Raw genomic sequence first — 27,455 nt, forward strand, 5'->3', positions numbered from 1 at the left:
CAGCCATTCCATTCACAGGCGCTAACAGATGCGGCTGTTGTATGCGCATACGTCTAACCTCACACCCGAGCGTAATAGCGCCCGGACATGATACCAATGGAATGCAACATGCGCTCCATATTCGCACAGGCTTACGCCTGTAATATAGTAGATGCTGGTATTCACTGCACATGCATACTTCAATTATGTAATTGCAGTGTGTTAGATCTTACATCACCAAAATCATCTGCCATTCTTTTTTTTTTAAATTGACGGCATATTCTAGAGGACACATACATGAACAAATCTGTTCTACCCCCTCTATGTTACAATTGCAGAAGTCACTCAAAAAGAGCGCCTCTTCTGTACAATGACTCCTGAAATATTTTGTCTGCATAATATATGAACATACACCTCATCTGCTGCAGCGGACCGTTCCTGTTCCTATTGGATGGCAGCATTCCTTCAAATCAATGCCTGACCCTTTAGAAAGGTCTGTAGAGCAATGATTGGGAATTGAAAACCAAGCCCGAATCCATACACAGACAGCTGTTTAGGGGTGTCTGCCCCTCATCGGTGTAGAGTAGGATCCTGGCTTGGCTAGTGAGAGGCTTGTGACGTGGGTCAGGAGGGGTTACATTACTCCTTATCCAAAGGAGCATGCATGGTCTTATAAGTCTCCTTGCTTACCTTCTTGGTGCTCTCCTTAGGTAGTGATGTTACCATTGCTCTCCTTAGTTGGAAATGGGTATAATGGTAGGAACCCAGTATACGCACATTTAGATTTTACTCAAGCACACTATGGACGGTTTATACACCAATCCCTAAATAACAAGTGAGGATAGATGAAAATTCTCCCTAGATCACATTAAAGCCAAACAGATTTATCTGAACTGTGGAACAGGACAGGAGCCGCCGACTAGACCAGAAACCCCTCCACATGCCAGAAGTATAACCGGTGTTCTCTAATGAGGAGGAGCCAGAATAATTGTATGTAGATGAGCACTGATTGGCTGGCTGGTACACACGCCCCCAACCAACAATCCAGATACACACACCAGCAGAGAAGTGCTCATGTCTGCATCCAAGGTCGAAATAACACGTGTATACATGTGCTTCACATAGGCAGGGGCTAATGTTGTGAAGTCACCCCGGTTCCCGATCCATGACATGAATGCTTCGGGTTTTCTTTTTTGTTCGTTTTTTAGATAAAATCTGCAATGGTAAAATAATACTTGCCATCATGTTGCATCATACAGATTTGTTTGGAAACCCAATGAAATCTGTATTCTACTATTCAGCAGGCAGCGGTCAGGCGTATCCGTGCGGGTTACATGCACTACATCCAGTGTATAGAATGACAGTAGATCAGATTGATCCCTGTATACGGAGCTTACTTTCAGTGTTGCAGCAAGGACAGCGGGAAGCTCTCACTAGGAATCTACATGTAACAGTAGAGTTAATCCACAAGTACTTTAATTGCCCCCATGGGAGAAGCTTTTAGAGTATGCGTCTCCTAGTAACTGAAACACATTGTTAGCGGAAAGAATACTATGAATAGCGAGTTCTCATAGAGATGCCGCTGACGCTCGTAGCCCCCCGTACAGCTTCCTACAGTAGATATGTTACTGGTGCTCTGCTTTGCCTAATTCTCCTTTTTACTCTCCTGCAGATGTGAAGCCATCAAATATCCTGGTGAACTCCAGAGGAGAGATTAAACTATGCGACTTTGGAGTCAGCGGACAACTCATTGACTCTATGGCCAATTCCTTTGTGGGGACTAGATCATACATGTCTGTGAGTGACTATTGGCACATAAGGGTTATCTCCTTACCGCTGTACTGTAGCCTATGGAGGAAGGTCGGACCGCACAAAGAGCCTTTTGTTGCATTCGTGCATTATGTCATCTTCTGATTGCCGTGTGGCGCACAAGATGTGTTATCTTTGTATACTGGATCCCATTTGTTCACATTGTGTGTCACACAGCAGATGGAGTATTAGAAATGTCCTCCCACACTGTGATTGTGTGTGTATAATAACAGTTCTCCGATACACTTGGGGACGGGGGTGGGTTTATTTCACTTGCATTATGTCTCCCAGAGACATTCTGATGTATTACGGAAAACAGATTAACACTTTGCTGCACTGGTCCTTCCGTGAGGTTTTGTAAGGATAACTTGGAGCTTCAACTAAATTTTGGGGCAGAAGAGGAAGTAATGGAGCTTGCTACATGTGTCACGTACGTGGAGACATTACTCCATTCTTTGAAGCATCATGTTCTACAGACGTATCCGCAAGCCCTTAAGTACCGGTCTGCATCATTCTTTGAAGCGGTACTCAAACAGGTTGTACCAAGATTACAAGTTAATCTCCTATGCACAGGATTGGGGATAACTTGTTGATTGGTAGGGCCCCCACCGCTCTTGAGAATGGAGCTCCTTTACTGCACTCTCCGCAGTTGACACTCCATACACTTTCAATGGGACTGCGGAGATAGCCAAGCAACAAGTGTTCGGGTATTTCCGTCAGCCCCATGAATGGAGTGCCAACCGTGCATGCTCAGCCATAAGTGACACGCAGTGAAAGGTAGATTGGGACACGGGATCCCCGTTCTTCAGGGTATCAGATCTGTTGTTGGTCTATGCCGGTAGCACTCGGCACCCTCCATCAAACAGCAGGTAGTTTTGGTCCAACCACTTTAACAGGTCTGGATTCTATTTTTAAAGAAAGATTACATAGAGACTGGAAAAGTACATTGTCTAAACATGTTGGTGTTCATGTATCAATATTGTTGACGACTATCGTTCTGTGCTCTGCATTCCTTATCGTTTTGAAGAATGCAATTTTTAAGATAGTGTTCTCTAATTGAGGTTCATTGGAACCTGATGATTAGTCCTGCAGCACAGCAGCAGCAAGTGCTGTACCCTTTATATATTCACATGGAGCGGATATGCTGAATATTTTACACCATGGTTTTATGTGTGAAAACTACACCTCATATTAGGCCAGTTTAAGATGAGCGTATTGTAACACATGCGTAATATGGATCCGTATTACAGACGACATCACAACCATTTCTCATCCGTATTTGATCGGTATTTGCCTCTGTATTGGTTTTATTTTCTACTGGACAAATACTGATCCATATTCGCCCAATAGAATATGCACTATGTTGACAAAAGTATTGGGACACCTAGACGGGGATTAAATTCGATTTTATTCATGTTTTCCAATACGATGTTGGGCCGTCTTTGTCCTCAATGACTACAGTAACCCTCCCAGACCGCTTTTCACCAAATACCAATAGATGTATGGAGAGATTTGCCTCCATTCCTCAAGGAGAGCTTCAGATAGCGTGGTGGGGAATGATGGACGTACACGGATATGGCCTTCTAGTTCTTTCCAAAGATACTCAATGGGATTGAGCTCCGGATTTGGGGCTGGCCAATGACGTTTGCAGACGTTCTGCTCAAATCAAGCTTCAACACTAAGTGCTGTATGCCTTGATGCTCGGTCGTGTTGCCACAGGAAAGGTAATACCACAGTGTCTGCACTCATTGGCTTTGAGGGTGGATTCCACTATAACAAAAGGCCCTAGTTTTTCCCAGCAGAAACACCTCTGGCCATAACAGTACCTCTTCCAAACTTTACTGCTCTCCAGGCAACCACCACACCCAAGTGCGACCGTCCGATCGGAAGATGGTGTACTGGGATTCAGCCGTCCACAACACTTGCTTCCACTCATTTACAGACAGAGAACGACGCTCCAAGCACCATCACAGGCGCCGCGGAGCGTTCACTGCTGTGGTGTTGGGCTTGTGTGCTGCGGCTTGCCCATGGTAACGCTTAGCATGCAGTTCCCTCCGGATGGTTCTGGTATGAATGGATGCTCCAATAATTGTGAGACCTCCTGAGAGCTGTAAATTGCAGGGTGTACTTGTCTATTTGTCTATACTCAATGATGCAAAAATGAACTACCTATGATTTTAACTTATCTTTTTTTCCGGTCCAACGTGAACATGGCAGTATCTCCAGAGACGTTCAGTGTGGAAGAGCATAGGACCATAATCAAGTTCCTGTTTCTCCAAGGGAAAGGTGCAAAGCAGATCCATGATGAAATGGCACACACTTTGGGTGACAGCGGCCCTTCATATGCAACAGTTAGAGATTGGGTTGTAAATGTTGGTTTAAAACTGGCAATTTCGTTGTTGAAAGTTAGAAACCCAGTGGAAGGCCTGTCTCCGTCTCCTGACATATGACTTGAGAGAGTTGGTGTCTTTATCCACAACGACTTGGAAATGAGAACTTGCAGCCAAGTGGATCCCAAAACATTTACCGAACAGAAGAGGAGACGTGTGGAGACATCGGTGGCTGTTTTGGAGCATTTTGCAAGAAATGAATCAGATTTGCTGGACAAACTGGTTACTGGTGATGAGACCTGGATGTACTGTTATGATCCAGAGACAAAGGGACAGTCTAAGGAATGGAGGCACAGGGGTTTCCCAACAACAAAGAAGTTTTGTGTGCAAAGGTCAGCGCTGAAGCAAATGGCAACCATTTTTTGGATAAGCAGAGTTCTGCTCGAGGACTACCTCTCAAAGGGTTCAACCATCAATGCAACATATTACTGTTCATTATTGACAAAGCTGAGGCAAAATATTAAGGAAACACATAGAGGAAAGCTCTCCAAAGGTATCATCCTGCTGCCTGAAAACGCCCCGTCACCCACTGCAGGGGCCAGTATTGCAAAAATGACCTCCTTAGGCTTTCAACTGATGCCCCATCCACCCTATTCGCCCGACCTGGCTCCATCTGACCACCATCTGTTCCCCAAGCTCAAAAAACACCTAAAGAGACAACAGTTTTGGAGTGTTTTGGAGGCAACTAATGCTGCAAATGGGTGGTTTGACCAGCAGTTGGAAGAATTCTATTTGCGGTGTCTTAAAAAGCTTCAGGAAAGATGCCACAAGTGCATCGACATCCTGGGGGAATATGTAGAATAGTGCGGCAGTTTCAGCTTCCTAGCTCAATTTTTTTTTCTAGGTAGGGCTCAATATTGATCAGCACCCCCTCGTAGACTTTAAAAACTATAAAAGCGCAGCGATGTCCCATTCCGATTGGTTGTTCGGATGACGTCCCACCATCAGACCCTGTTGGAAGTCTGTCAACTCTACACCTCGTGGCATTCTGATGGTTTCTGTACTGGGATATACCTGTGTGATACTCTCCTTCATACCTAATGCTTACATATCAGATTTGCATATCCCCTTCGCCTGACAGCACAGGACTGGTGGAGGGCCCAATACTGTTGTCAACATAGTATAATAGCAATACTATAAACAGAAAAACTAGGTCATGCTGCATTTAAAAAAAAAAAAAAAAAAAAAACAGCTGTGAAAAATACAGCCATGTTAACAGATACATAGAGTAATATTCGTTTTATATTACACAAAACATGGACCAAATATAGAGGTAAAGCACGCTCCTTTGAAACCGGCCTTACAATAGGAGCCAAGTGGATGAAACTTTCAGAACTCTCCTCCACAACATGCAAAAAAACTCCACAATGCAAAATCCGTCACAGTGCAGAATTTAAATAGGCAAATAGGGAAGATGGAACAGTACCTCTGCAGCGCCACCTATTGGCAGCACGGCAATTTATGCTACGGATTGGTTGTGAATTGTGTCCATTCAGTTCAGTAGGGAAGTGAAATTCCACAACAAGCCCAAATTGGGTATTTGTAGAATAAGAAAACATATGAATGAATAAAAAAAAATGTATACTCTCGTTCTACATCGTTTCCCCCAACATTAAAGAGCCTTGCTGCTCTGCTAGTTTCTGTATCTTGGTCACCAGTGATGGAGTGGCCGTATAGACACGTGACTGCGGCAGTCACATGAGCTGAGACATAATCACTGGAGGCCAGGAGAGCGGTGAATAATGCTGGAAGGTACTGGCATAGGCCAACAACAGATCAGATATCATAAGGCCATGCTCCAGTAGTAGAAATGACAGTATTGACATCTACTGCAATTAATTCATACAGAATACAGACAATTCAAATTAATTTCTTTTAAACATTCACTAAGACAACGCCTCTCTCTTTACATTTTTATGTACAGGTAAGACAACTAGGATTTTTTTATTTCTTTCTAAACTTTTTACTACCTTTTATTTTTTTCTAATACTTAATAATTTTTTTTTACTCCTCTTGCATTTTTTTTTAGTTCCTGTCGGGGACTTTAACTTGTGATTGTTTGATTGGTCATAAGTATAATGCAATACCATAGGATTGCATTATACACTGGTCTGACAGGCACTCTATGAAGACATGGCACAGGCATGCCTTGATAAGTAATCATTTATAACCGCTGTGGAGTCCCAGGCTGGCATGACAACCAAATGGCATCGGAAGTTCGCATTGCTGGGGGCCTTTCGGGAGTCCCTAACACCGATCGGGTCATTTAAATGCTGCTGCTAGAATTGATGGTGGAATTTAAATGGAATCTGTCACCTGCTATGAGTACCATAACCTGAGTTACAGTTTTTATAGGGCAGGTTCCCAAGAGCTGGAGTGGTTTTTTTTTTTATACTTACCTGCTTTCCGATGCCGGTGCTTGTCAGCCCCGAAAGAGGCGCGCGGATCGTGCAGTGGACTCAAAACTGCAGGCTGTGTGAACGGACTCCAATAGTGATCAATGCCTGGAGCTTTGAGTTTGGCGACAGGTTCACTTTAATAGCTGCTCGCATCGTGAAAGCTGATTGCAGCTGTTATCGGCGGGTGTCAGCTATCAAAGATGGTGGACACCTGTTGTATGTGTATAGTATTCTTGCTTCCTAGCCCACTCCATACACAGAAGCCCAACATGCACCGTACATGTATGGCACATGTCAGGAGTGGGTTATAGGATATCATGAGACTCTCGCCTATCTCTTTCCCTCTTCATGCTAGCCTACAGACGGTAGGAAACGGGACAGATTAAGTGGACTGCAGAATTTGACTACGCAGGGAGGCACATATATTTGCATAGGAGCTGTGGGCGCACAATGGTGATAGAATGTTTACAAACACTTTTTTGTAATGTTGCTATAGCTTATTTTTTTTAACGCATGGGAACAATAAATGTTGCAAAACTCTATATACTCTTTAAATAAATATGATATAATGTAACTTGGATGTCACACCTGATACAGTACGAGTATCCCCATGTGTTCTCTCATTCTAGCCGGAGCGACTACAAGGCACACACTACTCGGTGCAGTCTGACATCTGGAGCATGGGTCTCTCACTGGTGGAAATGGCTATTGGGCGGTATCCAATTCCACCTCCTGATGCCAAGGAGTTGGAACTGATTTTCGGCTGCTCTGTTGAAGGAGACTTTGCATCATCCGACCTGTCTCCTCGCCCCAGACCACCAGGACGCCCCATTAGCTGTGAGTGTTGCTTTTCCTGATCTCTGCACTTTCTTCTGCACAGAACAAATCTAACTTTAAACATTAATTGGATTTGGAATCTTCATTTGATTTTAATGTCTGCTCCTTCAATTACTGAGTGGAACCGTGTATAGAAAAAAGCGTAACAAATCCCTTCAATGCTGATTAACCCCTTAAAGACCAAATACAGTAAATATACAATTCTTGGCTCTGGGCTTTAATCCCAGCTGATAGCAGAAGTACGGCACGGGATTAAAGCCTTTGCTGCTGCAATCAAGCAAAGAGCAGGTCGGGTCCTCAGCTGTCAGACACAGCCGAGGACCTGAAGGTGGAGCTCCTTTCTAAGCTTCATAGCGCTCAATGAGAGCTAAAGAGCCAAAGTGGAAGTATTATTACTAGAGATGAGCGAGCATGCTCGGAATCAGCAGTTACTCGAGCGAGCATCACTTATCTGGAGTAACTGCTTACTGATCCAAGCATGCTCAGAGGGCGGGCGGGGGTGAGCGGCGGGCAGGGGAGAGAGTGAGAGAGAGATCTCTCTCTCTCCCCTCTGCCGCCCACCCGAGCACGCTTGGACCAGTATGCAGTTACTCGAGATGAGCGATAATCGCTCAAGTAATTGCTGTTTCCAAGCGTGCTCGCTCATCTCTAATTATTACCTCTATGCAACCCAGTGATCACGTGACTCCTGGGTGCCCTCTGTCACAGCAGAGCTGCAGGGTCCTAGCAGACCCTGATCAGCTTTGTTAGTGACTACTGTCACTATAGGGGCTCATATGGATGCCCCAACTACAGTGGAAAAGTATGAAATTAAGAAAAAAAACAATATGAAAGTCCACTATAGGTCCTATATGACGTCATGGGGGATATGGATGGTAAAAAAACAAAAAAAATGTACAGAATAAAATAAAAATGTATAAATAAAATAGAAAATGACTCACCGTTGACGCCAACCCAAACCATCCCTGTATGCGCCCTGTAATCTGAGACTACACAAACTATATATCAAAACGTCTAAAACTAAATGAGGAACACCTTCCCATACTTTATTTCTAAAATTAGTACATTTGTGCTAAAAACTGTAAATTATTATTTTGTTTTAACTTTTTACCCCCAATAATACTAAAAAATGGGAGGTGGGGGGAGTCAGTGAAACAAGATATAAAATAGCCTTATATGTCATGGGGGGAAAAAAAAGCATCAAAAATAATTTTGGTAGCTAAAGAAAAAAAAATTGGGCCGTAAAACCACCACATGGGTAAAATTTTTAAAATGTGTCTTGTCCTTTAGGGTTAATTCAGCCGTTTTGTTTCCCCTGCAGCTGCGTTGCTTTCTGTTGTGTATGATTGGCGCCATACAGCGAGGTTGTGTACAGTATATAGAGCCCTGAGGGACAGGACCTGTAGTCTGGGGTTTTCTGCCCTTTCTCTCTTTGGCGCTACTTGCTTCGGTATCTCTGATACTTTGCATAAATGACTGATGAAGTACATGGCATTCTGGCAGCATTATGTAAGCCGCGCACAATGATATTTTTAGTATAGCTGCAAGTTCTCAGTGAGTGTTGCCAGCAAAACGTAGCGAAGTTCTAGTAGAAGATGGAAGGGGGGGATAGGTTTCATCAAAGAAATTAGCATTTCAAATACCTTTGTATCTAGGGCATCACCTTACTGCTAGAGATGCTCATTGTTATTTCAGATTGCTTTTGTTATACTGCATTAATGTGACAGTGTGTAACTTGAACTAGTCCTCATGCATACCCTATTGCACCTGCATAGGTCTATACGACAGCGTACGTATTGTGCTACGTGTCCCTGGCACGGACTGATAGGCACTATATGCCCTTGTTGGGTGCACCCGTGTCGCAGTATGTTCCAGATTACGGCATAGGGCAAAATCTGTTAGGAAAATGTTTGCTACCATGTGGCGGTTATATGGAGGCCCATATACAGTAATTCTATGGGCATTGTATTTGACATTGATTAGGTCATGTGCATGACGACATAGTAACGTAGTAAAGTTGAAAGACACATCCATCATTTTAAATGTATCCTACAGTGGTGTTCCACAGTAATGCAAAAACTACCCTTGTGAGGTGATAGACATTTGCCTCATAATATTGACGAAAATTCCCTTTCATGTAGTTTTGAAGGCAACAATCGGAGCTGAAGAGGCACCTTGATCAGTCCCCGATGACTAGGACATGTGCTGTTACCCATTAAGGACTAGGCGCGGTAAATATACGGCGCCTGGTCCTGAGCTTAAAGCACCGCCAATAGTAAAATTATGGCGGTGCTTTAAGCCTCCTGCCTCTGCAATCAATAAGAGGTAACAGCTGATAACCCGAAGGAGAAGACAGGAGGGGTTTTTAACCCTTTCTGCCTTTTCCTTCCCCGAGTACACAGCGCTAAATGAGCACTGTGTACTAGAAAGTGAAAGTACAGTGTAACTTTCACTGCGGGAGCCCGGGGGGTCATGTGACTGCCGAGGTTCCCTGCGACAGCAGAGCTGGAGGGTCATACTTGACCCTGGCCAGCTCTGCCAGTAACTAATGTCACTACATGTGGACTGGGCGAAAACGTGTGTCGGACTGGGCGAAAACGTGTGTAAGTGGGTAATCCTGGTATATAGGCAGGTAGGAACTATTAGGGGTTGATCCAGGGAACAGTCTGATTGCCATTAGGGAGTCGGGAAGGAATTTTTTCCCCAAAAGAGCCAATTGACTTCTGGCCTTGGGGTTTTTTGCCTTCCTCTGGATCAACACAGTAGGATAGACAGGCTGGACTAGATGGACAATGTCTTCATTCGGCCTTACATACTATGTTACTATGTTACTATGTTACAGGGGTTGCTTTCCCCTGTAACTGGGGCTCCTATGGATGCCCCAGCTACAGTGGGAAAGTGTCAAATAAAAAAAAAAATGAATGTCCCCAGAGGTCTTGTATGACGTCATTGGGGGACACAGATAGTAAAAAACATAATTACATACATAAGTAAAACAAAATTACAGAATAAAACAACAATACATACAAAAGAAAGAGAATAACACAAAGCAGACGCCAAGCAAAACCGTCGCCGTATGCGCCCTGTAAACCAAAACTGTACATACTATATATCAAAACGTCCAAAATAAATACAGGAACCCGTTCCCATACTTTATTTTAGCATAAATACACTAAATTAAAAAAATAACTATACATGTTAAAAAATTTTTTATTTTTTTAGCATTTTATCCCCAATAAAACTAAAAAACGGGAGAAAAAGTCAGTGAAAAAGGTATTTTAAAAAATCTCCCTGTATGTCACAGAAAAAAAACACAACAAAAATAATTATGGTAGCTAAAGGAAACAAAGTAGGGCAGTAAAACCTCCACATGGGTAACATCCCTAAAAAGTATTTGGTCCTTAAGGTACAAAACAGCCTGGTCCTTAAGGGGTTAAACAAATCATAAAAATGTGCAGTACATTTGTCAAACATACATTGATTTTATTTTTTATTTTTTTTTGCTCTCTCAATTGTTTTTAGCTACTGTGATATCATCCTACATCATGATTTATGAAACTCTTGTCTTGTTTTGCTGCAGCCTATGGCCCAGACAGTCGACCTCCTATGGCCATTTTTGAGTTACTGGATTATATAGTGAATGAGGTAAAGTTAAATCCATGTATGTGTTGATATCTCTTTCTCCTATACACCTCTCCTGAACACTTATCAGCGCTCAAGTCTGATTTCAGTTGCGCTTGTTTGATTTAATTAGATTTCAGCTTAGATGAGTATTAAAGGGGTTGTCCAGTTGTAAACTATTGATGGCCTATCTTGTGCATAGTCCATCTATAATGGAACATTGGGAGTCTCCTGCCTGTCTATATGTTATTTTCCAGGCCAGCGTGCTTGTGTGCTGAGCTGATTTCTACAGGAAGCAAACAGCTCCATTCCCACAGCAGTGGGCAAGCTCGGTATTACAGTCAAAGTTCCCAGTGAATGGGAAGTTTGACTGTGGGACCAAGCCTGGCCGCTGCAGTGGTAAGGCAGCTGTATGCTTTCTGCAGAACTCGACTGAATGCCGGAGGATACTGGCCTGGTGAACAGCTGATCAGCGAGGGTCCTAGGTAGCATCCCCTGCTTGATCTACTGTTGATGGCCTATACTGCAGGTAGGCCATAAATAGTTTACAACTGGACAACCCCTTTAAGCACAAGAGAGAGGTGGAGGGGCTGCCGATTGAGCCCATTGAGCTGTCTAAAAGTGCAGAACGGCATTGAACAGCTTGTATTGTATTGTAATACATGCAGCCTGTAGTAGCCAAATAGTGGAAACTGTTTAATTAAAACCAATTGCAAATCTGTGCCATTTCTAAAAGTACATACAGTGCAATAAACACCTTGGGGAGATTTATGAAACTGTCTAACAGAAAAATGGTCTTAGTTGCCCATAGCAACCAATCACAGATCAGCTTTCATTTTGTATTCTGCGCTGATGTAAAATAAAAGCTGAGCTGTGATTGGTTGCTGCAGACAACTAAGACAGTATTTCTTTTAGTTTCAGAAATCTGCCCCCTTGTGTCCAAATCTATGCTTGTTGCACCTTCAATTTAGTTATAGGCTATGGGGATGGAAAAAAGGGCCCTGGGGCTGCAGAAAAGATGTTTTGCAACATAAGAGGTTATGTATGTTCTATATGACTTGGATGTACTTACCCTGACTTGACGGGATGCAGTGTTATAAGCCAGTTTAAATCCTACTCCTCTGAAAGAGAACAAATCCTCCACAAAGCAGATGAAGGTACATTGTACAATAAAGAATAGGCACTCTACTTGGTCCTGAGATGGTCCTTAGAAAGTTAAGGGGGCTATTGGGGTTTTTAACATTTATGGCCTGTTCCAAAATCCCGTAGGCCATCCATATTTGATCGGTGGAGGTCTGGCTCATGACACCTACCACTGATCAGCTGTTTGAAGGGGCCATGACACTTGTGAGAGCGCTGTGATCTCTTCAATACGTATATGGAACACTGTGCGCACTTAGAGCTCCATACTTTTGATAGTGTCCGCTTCTGACTATTGCAGGGTTGTCCCATCCAAGTGCAACGCTCTAAACAACTGCTATGAAAAGTAGGCCATGTAAACAGCTATGCTGCAGGGGTGCCGGATGTCGGACCCCTATTAGTCAGAACTTTAGAACCCCGGAAAAGACTTTTAAGGATCAGTGAAGTTACAGTAAAATGGCGCTTTATGAATTTTCTCCATAGAGAATCAGTTATGTTCTGCAATGACTTACAAATGTCGCTGTGGAGCTTTAGTCTGAAGGATCAAGTGCTCACAAGGTCATTTAGGTCCTTTGTCTCTCGGACACACTAGGGCCACATTTCGCCAGAGGGTTTGATATACAAACATGACACCAACGCCTCACTGATGGGTCTGCTGTGCTAGAATTCTACTTGATTAATGTTACTTCGTCTGGTGTTTTATATAACTTTATTCTATCCAATACTGTCTGCTTTCCTTCCACTTACAGCCACCTCCCAAGTTGCCCAGTGGAGTGTTTGGAGCAGAATTCCAGGACTTTGTGAATAAATGGTGCGTTCTTGACACGGTCCTCATGAAGACAAACATATATATGATAGATGGTTGTTATCCCTGCTTATATTGCACCGTATGGGAGTCTAGAAAGGGGCATAGATAACCATACAGCAATTGGCATCACATGCATTAAAAGCATGCATTGCTTTTTGAGAACTTGTCCGTGCGGCAGTGATGTAGAACTGTCCTTAAGGATACCTATCAGAAAAAAAATAGGGAGAAAACGCTCTTATTGCATAATTTAAATCTGTTTCCAAATATCTTACTTTTAGCCTGGCATATGATCATTTGAAGTTACAGGCCCAAAACTGGAGGAGGGCTTCTGACACTTACTGTTCTTATTCCTATCAGACACAGTGTTGTCATAAAGATTGCTAACGATATAACATTTTATACTTTTAACCCTTTCCAATTCACTGTCTGACACCTTCCTACATTCTGATTGAAGCTTGTACAGCTCCGATGTCCAGCAGGGGTATTCTTACTATATATTGCCGGACGCTTTGTTGTCTGGGCTTCACCAACATGTCACATACTGCAGTACTGGCTCTAGCCAGCAGATGGCGCCATTGTGGAAGGACAAAAAGAGGAAGCCCCCTAGGAAACCCTGAATCCAGAATTGGATTGCAAAGGGTTAAACATGGCTATCGTCTGTAAGCCAAACCTCCGACTGCATCATATACAATTCATATAAATTTACTGTATTAAAATGGTAACATCCGGCTTTTCAGCACCAGTATGATAAAGTAATCCAGCTATGTAGATCAGACGTAAAGTATACTTATTGGAATATAATTTCAGAACCCAAAACTTTCCTAAATTTGTAAATATGTAATACTCTATACTTTCATAGGAATTCAGGAAAGATTTGAAATGTCCTATAAATGTTATATTTATAGGACATTTTAAAACGTTCCAAAATTCTTATGGAAGGAAATATGCAACAAAGTCTGCATAGAATTAATTATACCAAAATATTCTATATATATTAAGCCGGAGCCGGTACAGTTCTATTAACACCACCAAAATAAGACTCCAACTCCCCAGCCCTGCTTTTAACTGGAATAGCCGTGTATTATGTAGGTATATCCATATAGTTGATCATTTGGAGCCACACAAAGTCTCCATGACAGAAATCCGAACAGGGAATGTTGTCATCAGAGTCTTCAGGCTCTTGGTCTGTAAACTCAAGTGATTTCATCTTTCCATAGATGTATGATAGTACAAATTCTTTTCTTCTGGTAGGTCAACTTTACATCTTGGGCAATCCCCTCCAAAAATTGTCTTTAATAATCTACCATTAATTTTCTCTTTATACTGAGACTGTTTATTGAATTGAATACTGTGTTTCTGCTTACTGCCCCAAGATACTGCTCATTTGGGGAAGGTAAAGCTGTCAGTAGATCTTAGCAAGAATATAGCACTGGGCAAGAATTAAAGGGGTTGTGCCAGGTCCACAACCCCTGTTCATGTGCCTTATTAGGGCATATAAATATGCGGGATCCCCCTTCTATGGCCAAAACTGAGAGCTGCACTTCTCTGTTGGACTTTGTGCTGTCCTTGCATTAGAGAATAGACATTTATGTGAATCGCCTTCCTGTAATGCTACCGCTGCTTTAAGTAAAATGCCTAGCTGCCCATGGCTTACCCTAGCAAAATCTAATGTCACAACCCCTTTAACCCCATACATGTTTTTACAGTAGTCACTAAGAGTCCTTAGGCTAGGCCACCTTGAATTTATGACCCTAATCAAAGGCTTGTACAGGAGTCCCGTGTCGGGATGTGAAGACTCTATAGCCAGCCGGGTTCCTATTCTAATGGCTGGGATCGGAGGGACCTCCTTGTCCTAACCATTCACACCTAAAGCCCCATTTAGACACACAGATTGTCGCTCAAAAAAAATCTTCTGAGCGATAATCGTTGTGTGCATTTACACGGCAAGATGATCGCTCGAACTTCGCTCAAACGACAGTTTTGAGCGTTCACTTTGCATAAGTGTGTAAATAAAGGCTCACACTGCATGCAGAAGACAAATGGGACCACTATCTTCTGCATACAGCTGTTGTGTTCACGGAGCACTCAGCTGGTAAACGGCTGAGCTCTCCGAGCGGGGTATACAGAAGACACCTGAAGCGCTGTCTTCTGCATACTCCTACTGTGTTCACAGAGCGCTCAGCTGCTATCGCGCTGAGCGCTCCGAGCGGGCTATGCAGAAGATAAGCGCGGCCGCTTGTCTTCTGTATACAACGGTTTTCTCCTTTCGGAGCGCTTAGCTGGTATACAGCTGAGCGCTCCGAGCAGGGTATGCAGTAGACAGCTGGAGCGCTTGTCTTCTGCATACTCCTGCTGGGTTCTCTGAGCGGGATACCAGCTGAAACAATAGTATCAGCTGGTATCCCGCACTGATAAGGCTTATTATTGTCAGCTTGCTAAAAGCCTCTGGATCCACTAGGCGTGCCAGTCCATCAGAGCCTGCCTCAGTGTCTGATTGTTGATCTGACAAAAGTATACTACATTGTATAACTAGTTCAGTGTAATGTACCAAAGATCAAACAACCACATCTTAAAAAAAAAAAAAAAGATTATTTTTTTTCATTTAATTTACTAAACTCGTTCCCTCAAAACACCCTTTGACCGGCTGCACATGGATGGATCGGATTCTGACCCTCTGCCCAGGCGGTTAACCCCCGTGTACCGGTCTGTAGTCTTCTTATCTGTATTGTGGATGTGCTGGCCGGTGCACATGCACAGTACAGATAATGCTGCCCTGTCGCTAGGCGATGACCGAGATCCCACAAAATGTCCGCAATGATGATTGCGGAAGGGCCACAGGTTAGACAGCTTCCATTGACTTCAATGGAAACAGTCTGAGTGAAGTCTGCACAGAATCGGCCTCATGTGGCGCAGAGTGTAAGCTCTTGCCTACGACCTGAAGGTTGCAAGTTCAATCCCCACCTGCTTCAGGTAGCCTTCCGAGGTCGGTAAAATGAGCTTCCCAGCTTGGTGGGGGTAATAAGTAATAATTACCTGAAAGCGCTGCGGAATAAGTTGGCCCTATACAAATACCAAGATCTTTTTTATTTACTCACAGTATGCTGCGATTTCTCCTCTGCAAGCTGAAAATCGCAATCGATTTTCGCTCGTGTAGAGGAAATCACATTTTGCCATAGCATGCTATGGGCAGTATTTGCTGCGGAATCCGGAGGCGGACGCTTGCTCTGGATTCCGTAATGCTATCCCCCCCCCATGTGCAGGCAGCCTTTATTATTGAGAGAATAAAATAAACATATTGCCACATTTTAATGACCTGTACTTTAAAAATAGGTAATTAAAAAATATTTATATAAATTTGGTATTGCTCTAATCTGTTGACCCAAAAACTAAAGTTACCATTTTCTTATACCGCAAAGTAAGCGCCATTAAAAAAATAAATTAAACAAAAGGATTGCAAAAGATGCAATCCAAAAGTCCCATTTACCCCAAAATGGTAGCAATGGAAACTACAAGTCATTGCAAAAAAACAATACCTCGCATTTTGGAATGCTGAAAATACAACTATTTTATTTATTTTTTTAGAATACTGTTGAAAAATAGTAACACACACAAAAAAGCTATATAAATTTGGTATTGCCATAATCGTATTGACCTGCAGACTATAACTAACAGTTTATTTATACTGTATGGTGAGCCCTATAAAATAGAATCTAAAGAACAAAGGTGGAATTTTCTTTGTAATCCCTTCTAAAAATAAAAGTTAAACAATACAGTATATGTATCCCAAAGTGGGTACCATCAGAAAATACAACTTGTCCTGCAAAAAACAAGGTCTTATATGGCTAGGTCAATGAAGATGTAAAAATGGTATGGTTCTTGAAACAAAAATTGCCTGATCATTAAAGTGCAAAATAGGCTGGTTACTAAAGGGTTAATGGAGGCCCTATTTATCCCTACACCACTTTTATTTGAGTTAGAAATGGGAGTTCCTACAAGCGAAAACATTTTCCAGGGGTTTCCCCGTTTTTGTACGTTTTGGGAATCTTAGTTTTGCACTTTTCTAGCTGAAAACCATTTACATTTACTACTTAGTAACTCCACTATAGTATATTTTGCACCACACAAAGGCGAAGGTCCGATGGCTCCTCACACAAAGATATGCATGTTATCATTCTAATATTATAATTACAGCCTTGTTAACGTTATTTCATTCCTTTTCTTCCAGCTTGGTGAAGAATCCAGCGGAGAGAGCGGACCTCAAGCAGCTTATGGTAATGACAAATGGCAACAAGATTCTGATCTGTGCAGTGCAGAGGAATTCCCCTGGCACTCGCCTACAAGTCATGGGTATGGGAACCCATCACTTCTATCGCTAACCACCCTCTTCTTTTGCGCTTCAGGTTCACAGCTTCATTAAGACGTCAGAGCAAGAAGAGGTTGACTTTGCTGGCTGGCTGTGTTCTACTATGGGCCTGAAACAGCCGAGCACCCCTACTCATGCAACGAGTGTGTGAAGAAAATGAGACAAGAAGCTGGTCCGGGCAGAGAGCTACCGCCAACATATCCTGCTTCTGCCATCCTGCAGGGATCTCTGCAGAACGTGCCAAAAATAAACGGTTTATATTCATTCTCTATACCTCTTCGCTCAAAGAAGGGTATGGGTCAAGAATAGATGTATCCCAGTGTCTCCCGTGGGCTTCGCCTGCAGTAAGGTCCTTGCTTCTACCCCATGATGCTTCCAGTCTTTGTTGAGGAGGGGAACGAACTGTCCATTTTAATTTCCTATCGAAGGGTTTAATGGCTCAGTCCTACGTGGGACCAATCTCAGCTTAAAGGGCTGTAATATTTATTTTGTCGTCCTTCTAAGTCGCGGTCAGATAAAGATACTCGTGTTTATTTTGTACCGGTAATCTAGATATGAAGAAAAAAAATATTTTTTATTTTAGAGAAATCTATTACTGTTCGTGACGGCTGAAATTTGTCCCATACGAGACTGGTATGAATAACAGCCCACAATGTCAGCCAGTAGGCTGAGCTGTCTGGAGATCTGAGCCATGCGGCTAGCTGTCCGCAATACAACCAGCGTCCAAAGCCATAACCCAGAGCCTGTCACCACCTAGGAATTTGCCTTCTTTTTTGGAAATGACTCCTCTCTGCCGGAGCGTTAAACCGGCTACTGCACTTAATCTCTCTTGGTATGAACCACTCAGTTTTAATACATTTCAATATAATCCGTGATACTCTATTACATTTCATAATGATCACCGTAATCAATAGCAGTGGAGTCCGTTTTATGACAGGCAGATGGCAAATCTATAGCGTTCAATGATAGTCCCCCTTGCATGTGGCTCCGGTAGAGGAAGAGGGATGTCTACCCGGCAGTCGTTCTGCTGCCTCCTGCCTGTGCCTCTTCACCTGCCCTGACTTTTCGTATTTATTTTATATATGGATGTGATGTGATGTGATCGCTCAGAATCCTTTTGCTGTGTCAGGCTTCTAATCCTCATTATTGTCCTGTACCGAGTGTACGTACGCTGCTTCTTCCAGCAGACACTCCCAGGTGAAGTGGAGGCTGATGCCAGCGCCTGGTCCTATCAGAAGCCTTCGGTCCTTATAACTTGTACCTCTTGAGAACTCAGATGTATTATCTTTGACTACAATAAATCTGATAAACACTCTTGTCTGGACTGAATGCTTGAATAAACCTGAGCCTGCTCACCCCCATGTAACCACTGCGCCTAGCAGCGTGGTCAGAACGCCTAGCAGCGTGGTCGGAACGGCCATCTTGCTTTTTTTTAAATTCCAATGATGCGGCCGCTCTCAAAGTCTGTTAATGAGGAAAAATGTCTGAGTGTGTCATGGAGGCGTCTAGTGGTCAACCATCTCCCAACGAGAGGTGTCCTACACAAAAGGAGTCTCCGAGAGCCTTTTATAGGGCAACAGGGGAAGTACTTTCATGGCCTCTGGTAGCAAGAGGTCATGTCCAATCAGATCGCAACTACAAGTGAGGCTGCAGGGGGATTCCGTTTTCCTGCTCCTACTCATGCGAAAAGATTCGGGGGGAGGCGGGGGGACCTTTTTGCACCAGTAGGCAGTTACTCGAAAAAAAGCAATGCTCGTTCGAGTAATTGCTCTAAACGGGCATGTTCGCTCATCTCTAATAGAAATGTATCAAATCCGCTTTAAATATGCAATGCAGTGATACATTTAGGGGCCATTTACACGGGATGAATATCGCTCGGAATTCATTCAAACTGACTAAATTGAGCGATAATTGGCCCGTGTAAATGGATTCTCGCTGCGTATGAATGCTCTTTCAGCTTCACATAGAAGGTGGAAGCGCTGAGTATGAAGCCAGCGATCCGGCGCCGCAGCCTGCCTGTGTAAATGCTTTGCACGAGCACTAACGACCTTAGCGGTGACGTCAGAGCTTGTGCAGTCGTTTAGATCCTGATGGGACATTAGAGGATGTCCACACGCTGCAATGGAAAATGCACGGCCTTTCTTGTTGTGGATCTGTTTCACAATGTGCATCTCTTACATACAGATTGTTGATTTCAGCCAATTACTTGAAAAGGTGAATCCCGCAGTGAAGCACTACAGCATAAATGGTCATGCTGCGAATTTAAAATCGGCACCGCAGATCAATTGTTCCTGCAGTATACGGAGATTTCTTGAACTACTCCATACTGCTGGGTTTCTGCAGCGTTTGCAGTACACATAGTGTACAGAAATTCTCCTGCAAATGGAGTGGAGGATTTCCGCACTGAATCCGCAGCGTTTACGAAAACCTCTGTGGATTCTAAAACCGCAACCTGCCTCCTGCTGCTGTGGCTTTCAAGATTTGAAATACAAGAGTTAAAGGGGTTGTCCCGCGGCAGCAAGTGGGTCTATACACTTCTGTATGGCCATATTAATGCACTTTGTAATATACATTGTGCATTAATTATGAGCCATACAGAAGTTATAAAAAGTTTTATACTTACCTGCTCCGTTGCTAGCGTCCTCGTTTCCATGGTGCCGACTAATTTTCGCCCTCCGATGGCCAAATTAGCCGCGCTTGCGCAGTCCTGCTCTTCTGCTCTCTTCAATGGAGCCGCTCGTGCAGAATGCAGGCTCCGTGTAGCTCCGCCCCGTCACGTGCCTATAGAAGTCACCGGAGCGCGGGGATTGAGGTAAGCGCTCCGGTAAGCTTTCTGTACGTCCCTGCATCGGGGTTGTCTCGCGCCGAACGGGGGGGTTGAAAAAAAAAAAAACCCGTTTCGGCGCGGGACAACCCCTTTAAGATCCACAGCAAAAAAAAAACTTGGCCAAATCCGCACTATTTAGGTGCAGATTTGGCCACTGCGGATTTCCAGCGTATTTGCTGTGGAACACCGGCGAACAAGCGGTGTGTGAAACCGCCCAAAGAAGGCTGCATGACCGCCTTCCTGAACTTGTAATCACCATCATATTGGTTATCATCCGGGTTTCTGAGGAACATAGTTGGAGTAAAAAGCTGCCGGGCGGCAGGTGCATTTGTTGGAGGGGGACACTCAAATTAACGGAGCAACTTTGGCTGGGTTCCCACGGGACGGAAATCTTGCAGCTTGGCCGCACCGAAAGGCCGCGATATTTCCGTGGGAGAGCTGCAGACTCAAAACCCGCGGGGTTTGGAGCGGTTCGGCTGCCGGCACTCCATTGTGGCTTTTTGTCTCCAATAGGAGTGAGGTCGCAACTAAAAAAAAAAAAAAAGGAAACGACATGCCGCGGCTATTTCGGCCCAGCTTTGCCGCGATGGACTGGCTGCCCCGTGTGGAAGAGTTTTTGCAAAATTTTTGTCCACATGGCTGCCTAATCCCGGAATTAGGAGCCGCAGGCGGATTTGCCGCACAGAATTTCCGTGGTAAACCCGTCCCGTGTGAACCCAGCCTTTGAGTACCGGATGCCCTGTTCCTCCCTCTACTGACCACAACCAGAACTTTGATTGCAGATTATTTCCTCTTCTAGTCCCATAAATATTGATATCAATATCACACATGCAAGAAATACTAAGATGTGCCGATATGAATCAAAGTGGTTATGTGAGACTAAAATATTGCTGACTTATCTTCAGGATCGTTCATTAATATCAGCTAAGAGGAGGTCCAACTCCTGCCACCCCGCACCGATCAGGCTGCGGTCCTCGGGGCAAGGGCCGTGCCCTTGTCACTGTATACCTGGCACAGCATCGTATATTTTGCAGCAGCTCTGCCCGATACTTCGCCTTAATTTCATTCACTTGTAAAGGGACGGAGCTACATGTGACCGACGAACGTGACGCCAGAGAAGAGGCTGCAGCACTTACCCGAACACCGTGGCCTTTTCTATACTGATCCGTGTGGGTGCAGCTAGTTGGCCCCCCAGAAATACGGATAATCTGGTCATCGACAGCATATTTTAGTCCCAGATAATGCCTTTAAAAAAAAGTCAGTTTGTACATTAAGAATAATGGTTTTATTTAAGATTGCACCAAACAACACACACTAGAGCCTCTCCATCCACGTATTTACATTGCACAGCATATACCTTAATGCTGTGTATTAGTACCCGTCTATGGGGCTGCATTATCACCTTCCATGGATTTCCAGCTGCAGAGGTCGTTGATCCTTTGCTACAAGATTGTGCTTTTAGTAATCCATAAAAAAGACAGACAAACAGAATTGTTCAACATCAGAGTTACAGAAACCGTCCTCTGAACATGGCAGCTGCGGAGATGCCAGGCGTCTAGAGTCGGGGCACCTACCCATGCTTAGTACCCCCCGATGAACCACTTGCAGTGAAAAGTAAAGATTCAGTGCACTTAAAGATGCCCTCAATCATAACCATTCTGTGAACGCTTTCTTCTAATAGGTTGTTAAATGACTGAAATGTGCCCTCCTCTATCCGATAACCAACCTGTACAGAAGACCATGCTAAATCACCCAGGGACTTGTCAGGGCTCCATACACCACTGCATGCTACTTCATTTTAGAATTAGTTAGGACTCGGGATTCCCTCTGCTAATATGTTAAAAGATTTAGTGTGGCCTTCCCCTTTAAGAGATGGAACCGGCTGACCAAAAAGGGCTAAAACAAAATACATGCAAGGTAATATACTGCAGTTATTAACCCTGTGGACAAGGCATCTTTCACAGAAGTATTAAGTCTATTCCTGGTGGCATCTTCTAAGTGTCTGAATCCTCTTCTTCCTCCTCCTCCTCCTCCTCTTCTTCTTCTTCTTCTTCCTCCTCTTCCTCCTCTTCTTCTTGATTGTAATCCATTGTGCCAAGCTGCAACTCAGTCTGGTTTATCAGAGCTTCATCATCCACATTCATAGATTCCTGCAGTTACACACAAAAAGACAATGGACACTGGTATCAGAAAAACTCCATAAACCCCTTAAGGAACAAACACTTTAGGGATTTTACTGCCCTATTTTTTTTTCCTTTAGCTACCAAAATTATTTTTGCTGTTTTTTTCCCCGTGACACATAGGGCTATTTTTTAAATATCCTTTTATTGACTTTTTCCGTTTTTTTTCTTGTATATATTTGTATACTTTTGGATTACAGGGCGCATACGGCAGCAGTTTTGTTTGGTGTCTGCTTTGGGTCATTTTCTTTTTTATGTATAGTTATTTTGTTCTGTAAATTTTTTTTTTTACTTATTCACGTAACTTTTTTTTTTTAACCATCTGTGACCCCATGACATCATTAAATACCTTTGGGGGTCATTCACATGTTTTTTTTTTTTTAATTCAACTGTAAGTGCTTATTCACAGGAGTGTATATCGGCCGCCGTTTTCACGGCCGGTTGATATACGTTACCATCTGATCCGCCTTCCCTCCCTGTCCCTCTGCCTCTATCCTCTTCTCGGGCCATTTGCAATGGGAGGGGTCCCCTCCTATTGCTGGCTGTGGACAAGGGGCGGGACTTGGGATCTTAGCTCTGCCCCCATCCTTGCCCCTCCCATTGCAAACAGCAAGAGGGGAGGAGAGAGAGGCAGAGAGCTGGTAAGGGTCTGGAAGTGGGAAGACAGATCAGATGGTTGCGTATATCGGCCAGCTGTGAAAACGGTCCTGTGAATAAGCCCTAACATCCATAGGAGCCCCAGTTACAGGGAAAAATATCCTCCTATAGTGGGAGAGCTGATCAGGGTCTGATAGGACCCTGCAGCTCTGCTGTAGCAGGGAATCCTGGCGGTCACATGATCACCAGGTTGCACAGTGGAAGAAAAACTTTTTCACTTCTTAGTACATAGCGCTTATTGAGCACTGTGTACTTGGGAAAGGAGAAGGCAGAAGGGCCTAAAAACTGCTACTCCCTTCTCCAGGTTCTCAGCTGTGTCTAACAGCTGACAGTCCGACCTTTTCTGCTTGCTTGCAGCAGCAGAGACTTTAATCCCCTGCTGTATTCTGCACTTGGTCCTTAAGGGGTTAAGGAGGAAAAATAAAATCATCTGCAAGTGTGAGACTTCATATCAAAATCCTTAAGCCAGTTTCACACAAGCGCTAAGAGTGCGAGTGCAATGGACCAATGAGGCTGCAAGGAAAAAAAAAAATTAAAATTGCAGCATGTTCTATTTTTTGCATTGCCCATTAATTCCAATGGGACCTTCAATACATTGCATGGCTCTGGCATGTGCATGCGAGTTTTCCAATCCTCTAGTATCGGAATTTCATAGAAGCGACGCAAGGCGTTTTTGCCTGAAAATCACCTCGCATCCATGGGTAAATCGCAAGTTGACTAGCGCGACATCAGGCCGAGCCGTGGTACAAAGAGAATGTCCATGTGGGAGGGAAAATCTGATGTGGAATTCACACTTTCCATTGCAGAAAAATTAAAAAATCTGCTGCAAACAACATACTGAAATTTAACCCTTTCCAATCCACTGTCTGACGTCTAAAGACATTATGATTTAAGGCTGTACAGCTTCGATGTTGGAAGACGTCCGTCTGGGTTCTCTTACTGTATATTGCCAGCCTCTCTGCTGTTGGAGCCTATCCAGCGTGTCACCTCATGCAGTACTGGCTTTAGCCAGCAGATAGCACCGTTGTATAACAGCAGAAAAAAAGAGCAAGCCCCCTAGGCAAACCAGGATACAAATTGGAATGGAAAGGGTTAAAAACCTGCATCGCGTGTCCACTGCAAATATGTAACATTAACGCCACGTGTGCACATAAGCTAAAAGTAATGCGTTATCGGCGTGCAGCGCGCCGGGTCCACAAGAGGAAACCTCTTCCTGCAACAACCTGAATATTTAAGGAAAAAAACTAAATAAAGAAGGTTTTCTGGGCGTTTACTTTTCACAGTCTTGTCATCAATAGTTGATTGGCCGCCCTTCGATCAGCTGATCCTCCAGCCGCATTGAGGCGGAGATGGAAGTATGATGGAAGGCATTACTCCCAGCGCTTTCAGTGGGAGCGATGCCCTCTGTTACACTTCCTTCTCATCCCTGCGGATGGAGCAACTGTCACGATCAGAAGGGAGCTCTGATTGCGGCAGTTAACTACTTAGATGCTGCAGTCAGGACTGACCATGCAACCAAACATACAGCTTGAGGGTTTCTCCATATCACATTATTCGGTGCCGTCATGGAGCAGAACGGGGACGAAGCCATTGCTTTCAATAATTGCGTTCTCATTCGCGGTATTCCCGTCCGTTAATAGTGCGTGCGAGAAATGATCGGACTCGCCGCATCGGTCTTACTATGTGCAGGACCGATCATCGCACAGTTTTTTCAAACTTCTGCTATGGCGTGGAGTTTTAATGACCCCCCAAAACCCCAGTTCATGCACAACTCCACCCCGTAGCGGTCAGCGTAGTTGCGCATACACCCGTTTTTTTCTTTTTACCATGAAGGAGGAGCCCCATCAGCGCCCCCACCCCTTTCTGCCGGATGCAAAAGGGTTAGCATGGCAGCGCAGAGACTGGTAAAGGCACCATGGCTGGGGCAGGGCTTAATAGGCAAGTTTGAGGCCGACGATCTACTGCACTACCGGTAGAGTACAAGCGATCACAAGTTCACGTCCCATATGGAGACAGAAAAAAATGTTGGAAAATATTTAATAAAATGTTTAAAACAGATTATCTATCCTGAGGAATGGAAGAAGTTAAACTTGTGGCGCAAGCGCTGAACGTGCCCTGCAGGTGGGCGGTTTGTACACGGCACACCTATGTACTCACCTCCTCCGACTGCACTACATGCGACGGCTCCTCCGTCTCCTCCCCAGCGCTGATCATGGACTGAAGAGCCAGTTCTTCAACCTAGAAAACAACAGGGAATCCCAGTTACACTATAACTCCCAGCATGCCCAGCGGTTACACTACAACTCCCAGCATGCCCAGCTGTAAACACAGCATGGGGGAGAGAGCTGTAAGCTGGCAGTTTTTACATATGTCTGGCCAGTTTTCAGCTGGGCACTATATCCCACCCTGCCCCTTGCCCTCTGACCTTTAACCTGTTGAGCTGGTCATGTAGGGCCGCCTTAATCTTCAGCAGCGTCTCTTCCTCCTTCTTAAGTTCCTGCAAGCGACTCAGCATCTTGCATCCAAGTCACCGTCTCGGCCGCCCCATCACCCAGACAGCTGTACTCACATTACCTGTCACGACACAGCGCCGCATCATCACACTGCGCGGAATCCCCCTGACGTCACTACGGAGCGACCGGCTAACGGGCGGCCATCTTAACTACGGCTTGCTGGTAAATGAACGTAGGCGGTCTATCACATGAAGTACGCAGCTTGTGGTAACGGCAAGAAAGCGTCATTCTAACTAGTGCAGCGCCACCTGGTGGTGTGGAGGAGGGAGTGGCATATAAAGCCGTTCCAGAGTTACAGTTATTGAGTGCAACGCCACCTTGTGGTAGGAGTGGGACAGCTTCTCAATGGTTCACGTCTATTTTCTATGAAGGCTTACGTCGACGACTGTGTTTTCACTGCGTTGTGCGGACGCAAGTTATGCGTTTAATGGAATTTATTGATCCGTGCACATACATCGCACCATGAGCCCTATACGTTAGTATAGGCAGCATATGAAACACTGTCCATACGCAAAACATTGTATATGGCCGCTGTTTTCATACGCTATTCCGCTATGAAACAGAGCAGGGAATTAAAAAAAACAAGATTCACTCTGCGCAGGACCCTGTGATACCCGGGCAGGCGCTGTGCCCTCGCTGCCATATGCCGCCTCCGCTGGCTCATTAGCCCGTTGTACACATACGGTCGTGTATATGGGCCTTGGCCGGGCTCACATGAGCATTGCCTATCACACGCTTAAATATACGCGATAAATGGCGTGAATAAAGATTTCATTGTTCCACAATTGCGTATGTTATGTGCGTGGAAAAGAGCGCTGGCGTTCTAGTTTACCACGTATTATGGGCAGGAGCCCTATTCTCTATGGGTGGGTGTGAAACGCAGTGTGTACGCAATTACATTGCATGAGTGCCGTGCTTTATTTTACGCATGTTGCTAGGAGACATGAGAAGGAAATTAGAAAAGAAACAAGGAAGTCAGTGCAGGACAGCGTATGTAAGATACGCCGCACATGAGCAGGCATACGGGGTACATATGCAATAATACGCAGGGATACAGTTCCCTACGCCGGTGGAATGCTGCAATTTTTATGCAGCGTATTACCATATGGTCGTGCTAACCCGGCCTGATATGTATCCTCCATCCATCTAGCTAGCTATAGCTAGCCATCTCATATCTATCTATCTCATATCTATCTTTCTATCCCTAGCCATCTCATATCTATGTATGTATATATCTATCTATGCATCTACCAATGTCATATCTATCTTTCTATCTATACCTAGCCATAGCCATCTCATATCTATGTAAATATCCATCTATCTCACTTCTATCTATACCTAGCCATCTCATATTTATCGATTATCGCTCTACCTCATATCTATCTTTCTATGTCATATCTATATCCATCCTTCTCTCATATTTATGTATTTATATATCAATCTACTAATCTCATATTTATCTATATCCATCCTTCTCTCATATCTATGTATATATCTACTAATCTCATAGCTATCTTTCTATCTAGATCTAGCCATCTCATATCTAATATTTAGCTTTCCCTAGCCATCATATATATATATATATATATATATATATATATATATATATATATATATATTCTACCATTCTCTTATCTATCTCGTATCTATGTATATATCCATCTCTCATTCCTATGTATCTCTATAAATAGCCATCTCATATCTATCTACCAATCTCATATCTTTCTATCTGTACCCATCTATTTCTATGTATCTATATCTAGCCATCTCATATCTAGATGTATATCCATCTAGCTCATTTCTATGTATCTCTCTATAAATAGCCATCTCATATCTTTCTATCTATATCTATCCTTCTCTCCTATGTATATATCTACCTAGCTCTAGCCATCTCATATCTATATGTATGTATCCCTAGCCACCTCCTCTCTA

The 27,455-nt window shown here is 43.9% G+C and overlaps 2 protein-coding genes across 2 annotated transcripts in view; one reads left to right on the top strand and one right to left on the bottom strand.

Annotated features, from left to right (window-relative positions):
- The window catches only part of MAP2K1 (mitogen-activated protein kinase kinase 1), a 50,234-nt gene extending 31,571 nt beyond the window's left edge, over positions 1–18,663 (top strand). The window contains exons 6-11 of the mRNA XM_066592919.1: positions 1,652–1,776; positions 7,207–7,414; positions 10,995–11,059; positions 12,925–12,986; positions 17,209–17,254; positions 17,384–18,663. Coding sequence (XP_066449016.1) covers positions 1,652–1,776; positions 7,207–7,414; positions 10,995–11,059; positions 12,925–12,986; positions 17,209–17,254; positions 17,384–17,497 — 620 coding nt within the window. The 3' untranslated portion in view covers positions 17,498–18,663. The remainder of the gene's footprint in view (positions 1–1,651; positions 1,777–7,206; positions 7,415–10,994; positions 11,060–12,924; positions 12,987–17,208; positions 17,255–17,383) is intronic.
- A 2,772-nt stretch (positions 18,664–21,435) lies between these two features.
- On the bottom strand, positions 21,436–25,670 carry SNAPC5 (small nuclear RNA activating complex polypeptide 5). Its single transcript, XM_066592920.1, has 3 exons — positions 25,436–25,670; positions 25,168–25,248; positions 21,436–22,323 (listed from the first exon to the last, which is right to left on the bottom strand). Exons 1-3 carry the CDS (start codon positions 25,523–25,525, stop codon positions 22,168–22,170), a joined length of 327 nt encoding a protein of 108 aa, XP_066449017.1. The 5' UTR covers positions 25,526–25,670; the 3' UTR covers positions 21,436–22,167.
- Between the last annotated feature and the right edge of the window lie 1,785 nt (positions 25,671–27,455).

Source organism: Eleutherodactylus coqui, chromosome 2, assembly GCF_035609145.1.
Source record: "Eleutherodactylus coqui strain aEleCoq1 chromosome 2, aEleCoq1.hap1, whole genome shotgun sequence".
Lineage (NCBI taxonomy): Eukaryota > Metazoa > Chordata > Amphibia > Anura > Eleutherodactylidae > Eleutherodactylus > Eleutherodactylus coqui.